Consider the following 13,983-nt stretch of genomic DNA (forward strand, 5'->3'; position numbering starts at 1 on the left):
TTGCTGCTGCAAAATTTGATCTCTTGTCTTCCTGACAAAATGAACCAGAACATCCCTTAGAATATTTCTTATTCTCACAAATGCATTTATTTTATCAACCTATAGCAGAATTGTTGTAGCCTTAAGGGAAATTTGCAAAACTATAAAAAAGATTAAAGCAGGAAAGTTGCCTGGACCAGATGGATTACAAGGATCTTATAAATATTTTAAGGACAAAGTTTCACAAACTTTACAAAATATGATAAACTCTATTTTATAGCGAGGAAAATTGCCAGAGAACTGAACAAAAAGGATAATATAGAATTAATACCTAAAGAGGGAAAAGATTTGACTTTAACAAGAAACTTCAACCAATATCCTTATTGATTAATGACTATATGTTTTTTGAACAATTTTAACTGAGAGACTGAAAATAGGTTTGTAAGAATTTGTATATGAAGATCAATGTGTGCTTTATCTAAAAGACAGTTAAAAACAATATTAGAAATGTACGGGACATTTTGGAATATTTGGAGCAACATAATGAAAAACAATTCACATTGATTTCTTAAATGCAGAGAAGGCCTATTCAATGTTTTGGAAGATAAGAACTTTGGAAATAATTTTATTAAATGGGTAAAACTGGTTTATAGAACACGGAAAGCACAAATAATTGTTAATGGAGAGCTAACAAATCTTATGAGATAAAAAAAGGAACAAGACAGGTCTGCTCATTATCTTGTTTTTGTTTTATTTAGTTCTTGAAATATTGAATAAAGATATAAGACAAAAATGAGAAAATTGTGGGAATAAAGATTAAAGAGAAATCTATAGGTTAAGACCATTTGATTTGATACTGGTTTTTAAGTAAAGGTAAAGATTCCCCTCGCACATATGTGCTAGTCATTCCTGACTCTAGGGGGCAGTGTTCCTCTCCGTTTCAAAGACAAAAGAACCAGCGCTGTCCAAAGACGTCTCTGTGGTCATGTGGCTGCATGACTAAATGCTAAAGGTGCATGGAACGCTGTTACCTTCCCACCAAAGGTGGTCCCTATTTTTCTACTTGCATTTTTTACATGCTTTCAAAGTGCTAGGTTTGCAGAAGCTAGGACAAATAATGGGAGCTCACCTGTTATGCGGCACTAGGGATTTGAATTGCTGAACTGCCGACCTTTCGATCGACAAACTCAGCATTTTTACTGGTTTTAGAGGATCTTTTAAAGGGAATTGTAACATTAATAGGAAAAATAAAATAATTTGTTACATTAACAGGTTTGAAGATTAACAAACGGAAGACAAAGACATTAACAAAACATTCTGTATATATTAATAATGTGTGGGTGCAGTCAAAACTAAAGTGGATATATGCTGAATAAACATGTTTCTAAAACAGCTTTCATTTTTAGAAGTTGACTGGCCTTCTCTCAGTATATCTTGGTTAATATTTAACGTTATTTGCCAATTATTCATTTTCAGCATACTTATGAAGGCATGGTAGAAAAATTTGTTTATAGAGACACAGAGATCAGCAAGTTAAGACAAGCTTAAAAAAAATGGGGTGGGGTAGAGAAAACATTGCCAGGCCTAACATTACCATTTCTTCCCCAAATTTGTACACTTGCTATTGTAGCAAGAAGACAGTGAGCGGAGTTTACTCAGTGTCTCTGTTCTACAGCGAACTACTTTCTGTGTAGCCCCAATGCTGGTATGACCAATGAGGACAGCCTCCTAATCAGGAATTTCTGACGTCTTGCAGAGCAGCTGGAAGACCACAGATCAAGGAGGAACACTGAATCTGATCCGCATGGTTTGTCAGAGGCTATATAGGATCACATGTTCTCACCACTTTGTTCGCCTTGAGCCCAGGTTCATCGGGAGAAGGAATATAGCCACAATTTAGCCATTGCTATGGGAAAGTGGCAGGAAATGACAAAGGAGGTATAGCTGTAATGTTTGTGTGTGTATGATTGTGGAAGGGAGGGAAGAGAGATTTTCAATATTTGTTTAATGTGGGTGTATTTTAGAGACATTAAAAAAAAAAGATTTGGGAGTTTCCAGAACGGGAAGGGGAGAGGTACAACATATTTTGCTCTAGAACAAGGGCTAAGAAATGACTTACTCAGAGATTTATTTATGTGCCTGGAAGTTTAGCTCCCTGAATCCCTGAGAAACTCTCTGAGTCTGCTCTTGCGCCCTGCCACAAAAATTAGCACAAAAGCCCAGAAAGTTTAACCAACTAGCTCCATTTGTGACAAGAATATCACAGTCTGCAATGCAAAAGAGCTTCCACGGCTGCTCTTCAGAGCTGCTCAGGTCCATGCCTCCTGCTCCTCCTGCTCTTAGCTTTCCTGCAACATACTGTCACTTTCATACCCAGGTTCAGAGAAGAGACAAGGGTGGTAGAAAGAAGACTTGCTCAGCCAATTATTTAGATCACTGTTACAGAACTTAAGGCTAAGAGAATTCTGGGGAATAAAATGTATGTGACTGGAAGGGTCCATGTTACTCTGATGCACACAGAAGCAGTCACAAAATGTTAAACTAAATGTTAAATTTAATTTAATGTTAAATTAAATGTTAAACGCCATCAAAAAAGCTCAAAAAAGAAAGTTCTTTCTGTGCCAACTCAGAAAGCTCAAACTGCCATAGAGCTGCTGTTCCAGTTCTACAGAGGAATTATTGAATCTGTCATCTGCACCTCCATAACTGTCTGGTTTGGCTCTGCAACCAAACAAGACAAACACAGACTTCAATGGATAATTAGAACTGCAGAAAAAACAATTGCCAGCAACATGCCTGCCATTGAGGATCTGTATACTGCATGAGTCAAAAAGAGGGCTGTGAAAGTATCTACAGACCCCTCACAACCTGGACATAAATTGTTTCAACTTCTACCCTCAAAACGACATTATAGGGTACTGCACACCAAAACAACTAGACACAAGGACAGTTTTTTCCTGAATGCCATCACTCTGCTTAACAACTAATTCCCATGGCACTGTCAAATAATTTACTAAGACTGTATTACTATTCTTCTTCTCTTCCTTTCTAGTATCTATCTCTTCCCACTTATTACTATAACCATGTTGCTTGTATATTTCAAGATATATTGTTTTTAGTTTCCTAATACGATTTAAAGGCTTATTAGTAACCTTGACTATCACTAAGTGTTGTATCTTTTTATTCTTAATGAATGTATTTTATTCTCCTTATGTACATTGAGAGCATATTATACACCAAAGACAAATTCCTTGTGTGTCCAATCACACTTGGCCAATAAAGAATTCTATTTTATTCTAAATTTAAGATTAACTAAATTAACAAGGCATTTTGTGCAGACAGATGGAAGGGATTACAAGTGCAGCAATTCATATAGGCATCCTCTTGCCTCTCTTCCAGGTAGCTACCTACTTTTTCTTAACTGAGGTTAGCACCATTTCAATCTACAAGTATTTCTGAAACTGTCCACATTATGTATTGAGGATGCCACTGCCTTTGTACAAGTTATCCTACTTTCTTTTTACACAGGAGCTGGAGACTCAATATTCTCCTAGCAGATGGTCTCCACGGCTGGATAAGGATGCTGTGATTGAGGCACACATGAAAGCAGTGACTGAAGGTATGGGCTATCCAAGAGCCAGAAAAATGGAGTAAGCAGGCAGACTACCTTCCTATACTAGATATACTAGAGCATCGGAGTCCGTTCCAGCAAAACCAGCAACATCCATGCTTTTATGAACATGTGATTACATTGCCAGGATTAGTTATGTCATGGGAGGTGTTCCCTTGTTTGTAAACTCTGAAATAATTACCAAAATTTGCACACAGCTGCAAACATAGAAATCCTGATTGTTCACAAGACAAAAAAAGTACAATAAATAAGGCAAATAAAGTAAAATAAAATACAACAGATGACAGCAAGGTCCCCAAAGGACTCCTGAAAAGCTCAGCCTTCAATTTTTTTCAGAAGGTGGAAAATATTGAAATAAATTGGTGTCTATGGCATTTCTAATGAGTAGACGATACAGATTTATGGACTATCTACCCTCCGGTATGGAAAGAAAAATATACCAAGGAAGAGCTGGGCAAGACTGGAAAAAAACATGAAGGGGAGACCTCCTTCCTTTGAAGCTATGTCAAAGCGAAGAGCCACTGTTTCTCCCAGAAAGCAAACAGAATCAGATGCAGTTGTGACGATAGGTAGACCTCAACTTATGATCACAATGAAGCCCAACATTTCGCTAGCTAAGCAAGACAATTGTTAAGTGAGTTTTGTGTCATTTTACAACCTTTCTTGCCACAGTTAAGCGAATCACTGCAGTTGTTAGGGTAGTAAATGGTTACTAAATGAATCCGGCTTCCCAATTGCTTTTGCTTGTTGGAAGGTCACAAAAGGTGATCACATGACCTTGGGACACTTCAATGATCATGAGCTAGTTGCCAAGAGACCAGATATTGATCATATGACTATAAGTAAGTGTTGTAAGTGTTGTACCTTGAGGAAGGTATCTTTTCTTTTATGTACACTGAGAGCATATGCACCAAGACAAATTCCTTGTGTATCCAATCACACTTGGCAGATAAAAAATTCTATTCTATTCTATGAACATAGGGGATGCGGCAATGGTTGTAAGTGAAACACTGTCATAGGTGACTTTTTTCAATACCTCTGTAACAAACAGTCACTAAACCAATAGTTGTAAGTCAAGGACTGCCTGTATGGGGATTCAGTGACATCTGGAACATCTAGGAGGGCAGCCTAAATAATATTTAGGAAGGGTGGTTGCTGCATTTGTTGGTGTTTTCTTCCAATACTCTGCAGGTACTCAAAACGCCCAGGCATTCACCCAAACTCTGCTGAATGTCCCATATGGCTCCAGTGAGGGAGAGAAACTGGATGTGTATCTTCCTAAAAAACATGTTGAAAGTAAGAGCATAAAGGGTGGGGTGAGGGCTCTAAAAGGAGCAGGGTAGGGAAATAGGAAAACAGAGAGCTTAGAAGGCTAGTAGATGAGTATGGAAATGGCCTTCAAGAATGTAATTGTTAGGTAAACCCTCAGCCCTGAAAGAAAGAAACTTAAGATTGCCCCGTTTTAATTCTTTTGATGTAAGGGGTGGGAAAGAAAGTCTCTGTGATGCTTTCAAGAGCCTCCTATTATTATATAGTTGCCAACACTAGACTTCATAAGTTGTTGTGATGATTTCTTGACCTGATCTATCTGCAAGGGCTGATGCTATGTCTGAGATAGCAATATCACTTAGGCTTATATACCACTTCACAGTGCTTTACAGCCCTTTCTAAGCAGTTTACGGAGTCAGCCTATTGCCCCCAACAACCTGGCTCCTCATTTTACCGACCTTGGAAGGCTGAATCAACCTTGAGCCGATCAGGATTGAACTGCAGGCAGTTGACAGAATTAGCCTGCAATACTGCATTCTAACCATTGTGCCAGCACGGCTCTTAGATAAGATGAACAAAGACAGGGAGGGATGGTACATTTGGGGAATGCTACAGTAGACGATGCTTTTGGTGACTTGTTATCCCATTTCAGGCTTTCCTCTGGTCCTCTATATTCATGGTGGCTACTGGCAAAGTTTGAGGTGAGTTGTATTGAAGGTTGCAATGGTCTACATTTTCCAATTGCTAGATTTCAGTCAGTGGCACTCTGGCTAGAAGAACGTCTTTTTTGACAGAGGACATCTACTGTTATAATAGCTGACATTTTTTGTTCCTTTCTAGCAAAGATGTTTCTGGGTTTGCTGCATGTCCCCTAGTAGATCAAGGCATTGCCTTGGCTGCAGTTGGCTATGATGTGGCTCCGAAAGGTATGTTATGGTGGCTCAGGTTTATTGATCACTCTGCTTTCCTCTGATTAACCATGATCAGTGATAGGTTTCAAATTTTTTTACTACTGGTTCTATGGGTGTGGCTTGGTGGGTGTGGCAGGGGAAGGATACTGTAAAATCTCCATTCCCTCTGCAATCCAGGGGAAGGTTATCGTAAAATCCCCATTTCCTCCCAATCAGCTGGGACTTGGGAGGCAGAGGGGGTGGGGCCAGTCAGAATTTTTACTACCGGTTCTCCGAACTACTCAAAATTTCTGCTACCGGTTCTCTTAGAACTGGTCAGAACCTGCTGAAACCCACCTCTGACCATGATGTTGTATTCTTTGCCCAGGCCAACTGGAGGTGATGGTTGAGCAGGTGCGGCATAGTGTGGCTTTTGCAGTTCAGCAATATACAGGGATCAGGTAAGAGTGGCTGCAAAAGTTGCATGAGTAATAAACATGCAACCTCGAGACAGAGAAGCTTGGATTCTACTGATAACCTGCCCAAGTTTAGAATTCAGCTTAGTAGAAGTTGAGTGATTGACTCTTCAGCCAGCTTTCCCCTCTCTGTCCCCATCAGCATCTCTTCTTTGCTCATTGTAACCATGTCTCCTTTTCTTGCAGTGGTGTCTATCTGCTTGGGCACTCGGCAGGAGCCCACCTGGCAGCCATGGTACTTTCCACAGATTGGGCAAAATTTGGCATTGAGCCAAACATCAAAGGTATTCCCTGGGAGAAATTCATCCCGTTTTTCCTCATCCTTTTTTGCCTCATTATTTCCTCGGTTTCTCTTGCTTGAACATCATGCATACTGGAATATTAGATGGAGCTGGAAACCATTTAAAACAATCCAGATTTTAATTATTTAATTATTTTAATTGTTTTTAATTATTTTTCACCTTAGGTCTCTTTTTGGTGAGCGGTGTTTATGATTTGGAGCCCATTACGCATACCTATGTTAATGATCTGCTGCAGATGAGCCAGTAAGGAACATTCCTAGAACTGTTTAATTTGGGCAGAGCAGAATCATAACAGTAGATCTCTTGTAACTGCCAATTCTTCAGGTTGACTTCAAGCAGGAAGTACTATATTAATTATAAACACATGACCAGCTAAAGCTGCAGTATTTATATAATCCAGCACAATAGCCCTTTAACTCCCTGAGTGATATGTACAGGGAGAAACAAGTATACGACCAAATAATTTAAATCTCTGATTAGTTCATTATCTTTGATTTAGAACTTTTCTCTCTATTGCCTTCTGTGTATTCTAGATTTGTGTATCTATATACATGTAGCTTCTTGTCTCCTCCATTTGCATATCACATTGGCTGAAAAAGTAGAAATACTAAATCTCAAACACACTGCACATATTTCCACAGCAAGGTTTTTTGAACTTTGGACTTCATTCTCTCATTTGCATTTAGTGTGATAAATGCATTCAAAATACAGTTATACATAGAAGGCTATTTCATTTTTTTGGCCTCATTCACAGTCCTGCCCATCTGTCAAAGTCTGCTTCCTTTACCTCACTACTCATTTTAATAGTGTGTTTTCTTTCTTCAGTGCAGTGGCTCAAGAGAACAGCCCTTTGTCTTGTGTGCCAAAGGTGAAAGACAAGAAAACTTGCCAGGTGCTTATTGCAGTAGCCCAGCACGACCCACCTGAGTTCCACAGACAGTCTCAGGAATATTGTCAGGTATATTGACTACACACTCCATTTGAAATGTAGGGATTCAATGACCAAAGAAAGCATTTAAGAAAAAAAATGTGCATTTGCCCTCTTGTATGGAAACAAACATGCCTCAACAAACATGCAAACATTTTGATCCTTTGGAAATAGAGAAGAATAATCCTCGACTTACGACTACAATTGAGCTCAAAATTTCTGTTGCTAAGGGAGACAGTTTTGCCCAATTTTATGACTTTTCTTGCCACTGTTGTTAAATGAATCACTGCAGTTGTTCAATTAGTCACACGGTTGTTAAGTGAATCTGGCTTCCCCATTGAGTTCACTTGTCAGAGGTTTGCAAAATGTGACCGCATGACCCAGGACATTGCAACATCATAATTATGAGTCAATTGTCAAGTGTCCGAATTTTGATCACATGACCATGGGGATGCTGCAACAGTTGTAAGTGTGAAAAATGGTCATAAGTCACTTTTTTCAGTGTCATTGTAACTTTGAACAGTCACTAAATGAATGGTTTTAAGTCGAGGACTACCTGTATTTCACAAGGGTTTAAGCAAGAATGGCTGATATTGCCTCCTCTTCAGCCAGTCCTTTAAAAGGCATAACTAATAATTTTAACTGCTTTCATCCATCTTTTAATTCTATTATTTACCTTGAGTAATCAGCGTGAAATAGTAGGGGGTAAATCCAAGTAATAATCATGTGTTGGCATCTAAAATGTGTATTACATTTACAGCATTCATCTAAATGTAAGACTAAAAATGCATAGTCCTCAGTTTACAACCACAATTGGGCCCAACATTTCTGTTGTTAAGTGAGATATTTGTTAAGTGAGTTTTGCCCCATTTTTCGAGCTTTCTTGCCACAGTTGTTAAGTGAATCACTGTGGTTGTTAAGTGAATCCCGCTTCCACATTGACTTTTCTTGTCAGAAACTCACAAAAGGGGGATCCCATGACCCCAAGACATTGCAACCATCATAAATATGAGGCAGTTGCCAAGTGTCTGAATTTTGATCACATGACTTGGGATGCTGCAAAGGTCGTAACTGTGAAAAACAATCATAAGTCACATTTTTAGTGCCACTGTAACTTTGAATGGTCACTAAACAAACTGTTGTAAGTTGAGGGCTAGTTGTCAAATGGGCCCCTTCCGTTGTGCTTCTTCAACTTCCCCAAGTAGACAAATAGATGTGAAAGTGGCCTCTCCCACATACAAAGGTTTTTTGTTTGCCTGTTTTTTAAAAATATCTATTCTCCTATCCTGAGATCTACATCATTATTGTTGCTGTTACTTTAATTTACATTCTGCCTTTCTACTTATTTATTTTTATTTATTTATTTTGTCACACAGTATATATAAGCATAATCATGAAATAACTATACAATATATAAGCATATATAAAAGCATAAGTATGTAATAACTATATTAATTGGATATAATAAAAGGAAACAATAGGACAGGAATGGTAGGCACGTGTGTGCTCTTATGTACGCCCCTTACAGACCTCTTAGAAATGGGGTGAGGTCAATAGTAGAGAGTTTTTGGTTAAAGCTTTGAGGATTTTGAGAAGAGACCACAGAGTCAGGTAGCATATTCCAAGCATTAATAACTCTGTTACTGAAGTCATATTTTCTGCAATCAAGATTGGAGCGGTTAACATTATGTTTAAATCTATTGTTTGCTCTTGTATTATTGCGATTGAAGCTGAAATTGTCTTCAACAGGAAGGACATTGTAATATTTATTTATTTATTTATTTATTTTATTTGATTTTTATACCGCCCTTCTCCCGAAGGACTCAGGGCGGTGTACAGGCATAATAAAACCGAACATACAATATACAAATTTAAAATATGATTTAAAAAACTTATTTAAATTAGCCCAATAATTAAAATTTACCACGTTAAAAACCCCGTTTAAAATTAATAAAATTCGACATTAAAATCCCAATTTAAGCCAGCCCCGCGCGGATAAAAAGATGAGTTTTGAGTTCGCGACGAAATGTCCGAAGGTCAGGTATTTGGCGTAAACCCAGGGGAAGCTCGTTCCAGAGTGTGGGAGCCCCCACAGAGAAGGCCCTTCCCCTGGGGGCCGCCAGCCGACATTGTTTGGCGGACGGCACCCTGAGAAGTCCCTCTCTATGGGAGCGTACGGGTCGGTGGGAGGCGTGTGGTAACAGCAGGCGGTCCCGTAAGTACCCAGGTCCTAAGCCATGGAGCGATTTAAAGGTCATAACCCTTTTTTTAGCATAACCATAATAGATGATTCTATGAGTTAAACTCAGGTCATGTTGAAGGCGGCGGAGTTACTTGTTACTTGCTGGGTTACTCAGGGCAAATGCACTTGTGACTGCCATGGTGGGAGCCATTTTGTTCACACTCCTTTTATTCCACCACAGGCTCTTCGTACAGCAGGTTGGAAGGTCTCCTTGCTAGACCTAGCAGGCACAGATCACTTTGATGTCATTGAGAAACTCTCCCAGGAGAACTATCTCCTCACACAGGTATAGTGGCTAAGAGATTTGGCAATAAAAATGAAAGCATTTGGGAACAGATTGGATTGAACTTGTGCTATAAACTATGCTTCAGACAGTCATGACATTTAGAAAATAATTGGTCATTCATATTTCTTAATTGCCAAGAAAACGTTTGACAATTTGAATTGGTTTAAAATTATGGAAGGTATGGCTTTCGGTGAGAATTTTCTTCATGGAATCAAGTCAATAGCTACTGTACATCTCAAAAAGAGTTACAGTTAATGGTGATCTGACTAAATCACATGATATTCAGAAGGATTGTCCTCTGCCTCCATTGTTGTTTATTTTGGTTCTTGAAGTATTGAATAGAGACATTAGGCAAGATGAGAATATAATGGGTTTGAAAATTAAAAATGAGTCCTTTAAATTGAGAGCTTTTGCTTATGGTTTAGTTTTGGTGTTACATGGCCCTTCAAAAGGAATTGAAGTTTTGATGGAAACAAACGGAAAAGTTAGCAGGTTTTAAGATTAGTACATAGAAAACAAAGATGTTGGTTAAAATATGACTGCACAAGATCAAGATGTGTGAATTTTCTTTATTGTAATGATAAGATGATTAAATAAACATCTTACTTTAAAAAAAAAAAAGACTGAATTGTGGTTTCTATATGCCTATTTGAAATCAATTCAAATTATGGATAGATTCAAGGATTGAAAAAAATGGCTGGAAATGGAATAAGCCAGAGGTGGTATTCAGCAGGTTCTGACCAGTTCTGGAGAACCGGTAGTGGAAATTTTGAGTAGTTCAGAGAACCGGTAAATACAACCTCTAACTGGCCTTACCCCATCTATTCTCTGCCTTCCAAGTCCCAGCTGATCGGGAGGGAATGGGGATTTTGCACTGTCTTTCCCCTGGAGTGGGTGGGAATGGAGATTTTACAGTATCCTTCCCCTGCCATGCCCACCAAGCCACGCCCACAGAACTGGTACTAAAAAAATTTGAATCCCACCACTGGAATAAGCAGGGAAGTTTCCACACAATACTCAAGCATGAGCATTACAGAGCTACAAAGAGATTCCGCCTTACTAGGGAAAAGGTGCATACACAGTCCTCACCTTATGACCATTCATTCAGGGACAGTAGCACTTAATGGATGATGGTGACCAGCAGTCCTCAGAGTTTTAGCTATCCCAGCATCCTCATGATCTGTGTGCTTGGCAACCAGTTTGCGCTTATAACTGGTTGCCAAGTGCCCCATGATTGTATGATTGCCATTTGCAACCTTCCGTGCTGGCTTCCCAAGAAAATCAAAGGGGAAGCCAGTAGAGAAGATTGCAAGTCACTGAGTTAAGTCTGCTCCACCTTCACACTCTTCCCCAGCCCTTCTGGGCTCACTCTGTGTCAGCCATTCACATACACTTGTGCACTCAAACAGGCTACACACTCATGCACCTCCCCATCCCGTGCAGCACCTCTTGCACACTCTTCATTCACTCACATGGTACTTTTCGTGCACCAATTCTGTGCGGTGCCTCTAAAGGACCCTGTGCACCCTATTTATGCTGCGGACACACAGACACACACTAAACAGTAGCTACTTACCTGCCCGAGAGCCTATGATTGCAATGCTCTCTACATGGGGCTCCCCTTGAAGTGCACCCGGAGGCTCCAGTTAGTTCAGAATGTAGCTGCGCGGGTGATAGAGGGAGCCGCACGCGGCTCCCATGTAACACCACTCCTGCGCAGGCTGCACTGGCTACCTGTGGTCTTTCGGGTGCACTTTAAGGTTTTGGTTACTACCTTTAAAGTGCTCCATGGCTTACGGCCAGGGTACTTACGGGACCGCCTACTGCTACCACACGCCTCCCACCGACCCGTACGCTCACACAGAGAGGGACTTCTCAGGGTGCCGTCCGCCAAGCAATGTCGGCTGGCGGCCCCCAGGGGAAGGTCCTTCTCTGTGGGGGCTCCTACCCTCTGGAACGAACTTCCCCCTAGCTTGCGTCAATTGCCTGACCTTCGGACCTTTCGCCGCGACCCGAAGACATATTTGTTTATTCACGCGGGACTGGCTTAGGAATTTTAAATTTTTATATTTTAATAAGGTTTGAATTTTAATTTATATTTAACATAAATTTTAAGGGGTTTTTAGGTTTAATTGTTTTAAATTTTGCCAAAGCATATAATAAGTTTTTTAATTTTATGTTGTCTCGGTTTTATATTGGCTGTGAACCGCCCTGAGTCCTTCGGGAGAAGGGCGGTATAAAAATCTAATTAATAATAATAATAATAATAATAATAATAATAATAATAATAATAATAATAATAATAATAATAATAATAATAATAATTGGCAACTTCCTGTTGGCTTCCTCACTGATTTTGCTTGTGGGAAGCCAGCAGGAAGTTACCTTACCTAATGAACATGGGATTGAGTTAATGACACCAATCAAACTTCAGAGATTGCCATCGTTGAGTGATGTGATCATGGTTTATGACTGCATTGCTTGGCAAGGGAAATTATGATCCAATTGCTATTGTAGTCTAGAACTACCTACACATATTCCTGCACGAGGTCAATGTGGCTAATAATTTGGGCTTTTTCTTTTCACATCTGTCTCCTGTGGCAGTGAAAAGCTAATTAGGAAGCCAAAATACATTCAAAGGGGCCATTTTCAACAATATGGATTATGCGCCCATCTCTAAAGTACAACTTGATCGTTTCCTTTTTTGTAGTTTGTCAAGTCCATTTTGTAAAACACAGCAAAAGTACCCTTTACTCACAGGACTATTGCAAGCACAAATTGACTGATTCAATGAGAACTTATTACTCCTGCAAGAAGAAAAGAATTACATGTCTCTATTCCTTCTATTCCAGGTGATATTGAACATGATTTCAAGTGGCTGAAGCCAGGAAAGGAACAATTGTTGTCAGCCTGCTGTCTTCTTCTCCACTGTCTTTCCACTGAACTCCTTTAGATCAAACAAGGACTGAGCTTCCTGCCCCTTTTTTTTCTCAGCTGCAGATGTATTGAGACCAGAGATATCACGTGGAACTTTGAAACAGCCCACCTCTGCTCTCACACCGTGACTTCTATTATGGCATGAGAGATGAAAAGCAATAAAAAAAAAAACCAGAGCCTGAATTACATCTTTATGATAGATGTCCATTACATGATCCAAAGGATAAATTATCACTTTATTTTGCTTTAGACTCAAACTGCAGGTATATATTCTTCCCTTTGAACAGCAACTGCATATGATGTTCTGGGTGCATATAAAGCCATCATAGTCAGAATAGTAAAACTATGAGTTACCTCAGTGGTAGCTGTTCTTTTTGGTTATGGCTCCCTGTGCTTTTGAGGACTATATGTGTCTTCATAAAAACGGGAAGGAATCATCCAGCCCATTTTGCTCCTATCTCAAAGCAATTTTTGTTAGGAAATTACTGGGGCTAATTTCTAGTTTAGTTTGCACCTGGATCAATCTTAGCTAATCTTTGCATCTAGATTAGAGCAAGGATACAGCCACTCAGTCCAGCTAACAAAAGTATAGTTAATATCTATGTATTAAATATTAGCAAAGATTAGAAAGAGTTAACTGGAAAAAATTGAATAAAAAGCAAACAAAGACAGGGGAAGAGAAGAATATCAAGCAAGTATTTACATTTGTAATTGGACTGCAATTCAGGGTGAGTTTACCAGAGAATAATGGAAGTGTAAGGAAAAATAGTAAACTTTAAAGAATTAACCAGAGGAAAGAGGTAGTTATGTACAGCACTGCAAAGGGGAAATAAATCTTTGAACTTATGTATGTTTATTGTATTCACTCAGAAATTAATTCTATGGTGTTTAGTAATGTTAAGAAAGTAAATTGAAATTCCAAGTGAACTCAATTTATTGTGACTGGGGACCCACAAGTAATTTGTATGAAAATGGTTTATGATTGACTGCTTGATAGCCTTTTTCAAATTCTTAAGCTAGCCATTTCCTAGCAACCTAGTCCA

General features: G+C 39.2%; 1 protein-coding gene across 4 annotated transcripts; it reads left to right on the plus strand.

Annotated features, from left to right (window-relative positions):
• Positions 1-1,300: 1,300 nt before the first annotated feature.
• Positions 1,301-13,757, plus strand: AFMID (arylformamidase). Of its 4 annotated transcripts, none has more exons than XM_058166566.1 (11): positions 1,307-1,786; positions 3,508-3,598; positions 4,802-4,906; positions 5,532-5,580; positions 5,720-5,805; positions 6,158-6,230; positions 6,432-6,529; positions 6,712-6,790; positions 7,373-7,505; positions 9,899-10,003; positions 12,856-13,757. In XM_058166566.1, exons 1-11 carry the CDS (start codon positions 1,784-1,786, stop codon positions 12,883-12,885), a joined length of 852 nt encoding a protein of 283 aa, XP_058022549.1. In that variant the 5' UTR covers positions 1,307-1,783; the 3' UTR covers positions 12,886-13,757. The 4 variants fall into 4 exon arrangements, with proteins under 4 accessions (XP_058022550.1, XP_058022551.1, XP_058022549.1 ...); XM_058166564.1 differs by having other exon boundaries at positions 1,310-1,917; XM_058166567.1 differs by lacking the exon at positions 6,712-6,790 and having other exon boundaries at positions 1,301-1,917; positions 7,378-7,505.
• Positions 13,758-13,983: the final 226 nt, after the last annotated feature.

The sequence above is a fragment of the Ahaetulla prasina genome, chromosome 2 (assembly GCF_028640845.1).
Source record: "Ahaetulla prasina isolate Xishuangbanna chromosome 2, ASM2864084v1, whole genome shotgun sequence".
NCBI lineage: Eukaryota > Metazoa > Chordata > Lepidosauria > Squamata > Colubridae > Ahaetulla > Ahaetulla prasina.

What these genes read in the sequence shown, in the direction of transcription:
- AFMID (XM_058166564.1), top strand. Translation starts at nt 1,888, where the DNA reads ATGGGAAAGTGGCAGGAAATGACAAAGGAG. An exon ending in CAGCAATATACAGGGATCAG is followed by an intron (nt 6,231 to 6,431) that starts GTAAGAGTGGCT and finishes CTTTTCTTGCAG; the next exon opens with TGGTGTCTATCTGCTTGGGC. An exon ending in AGAACTATCTCCTCACACAG is followed by an intron (nt 10,004 to 12,855) that starts GTATAGTGGCTA and finishes CTTCTATTCCAG; the next exon opens with GTGATATTGAACATGATTTC.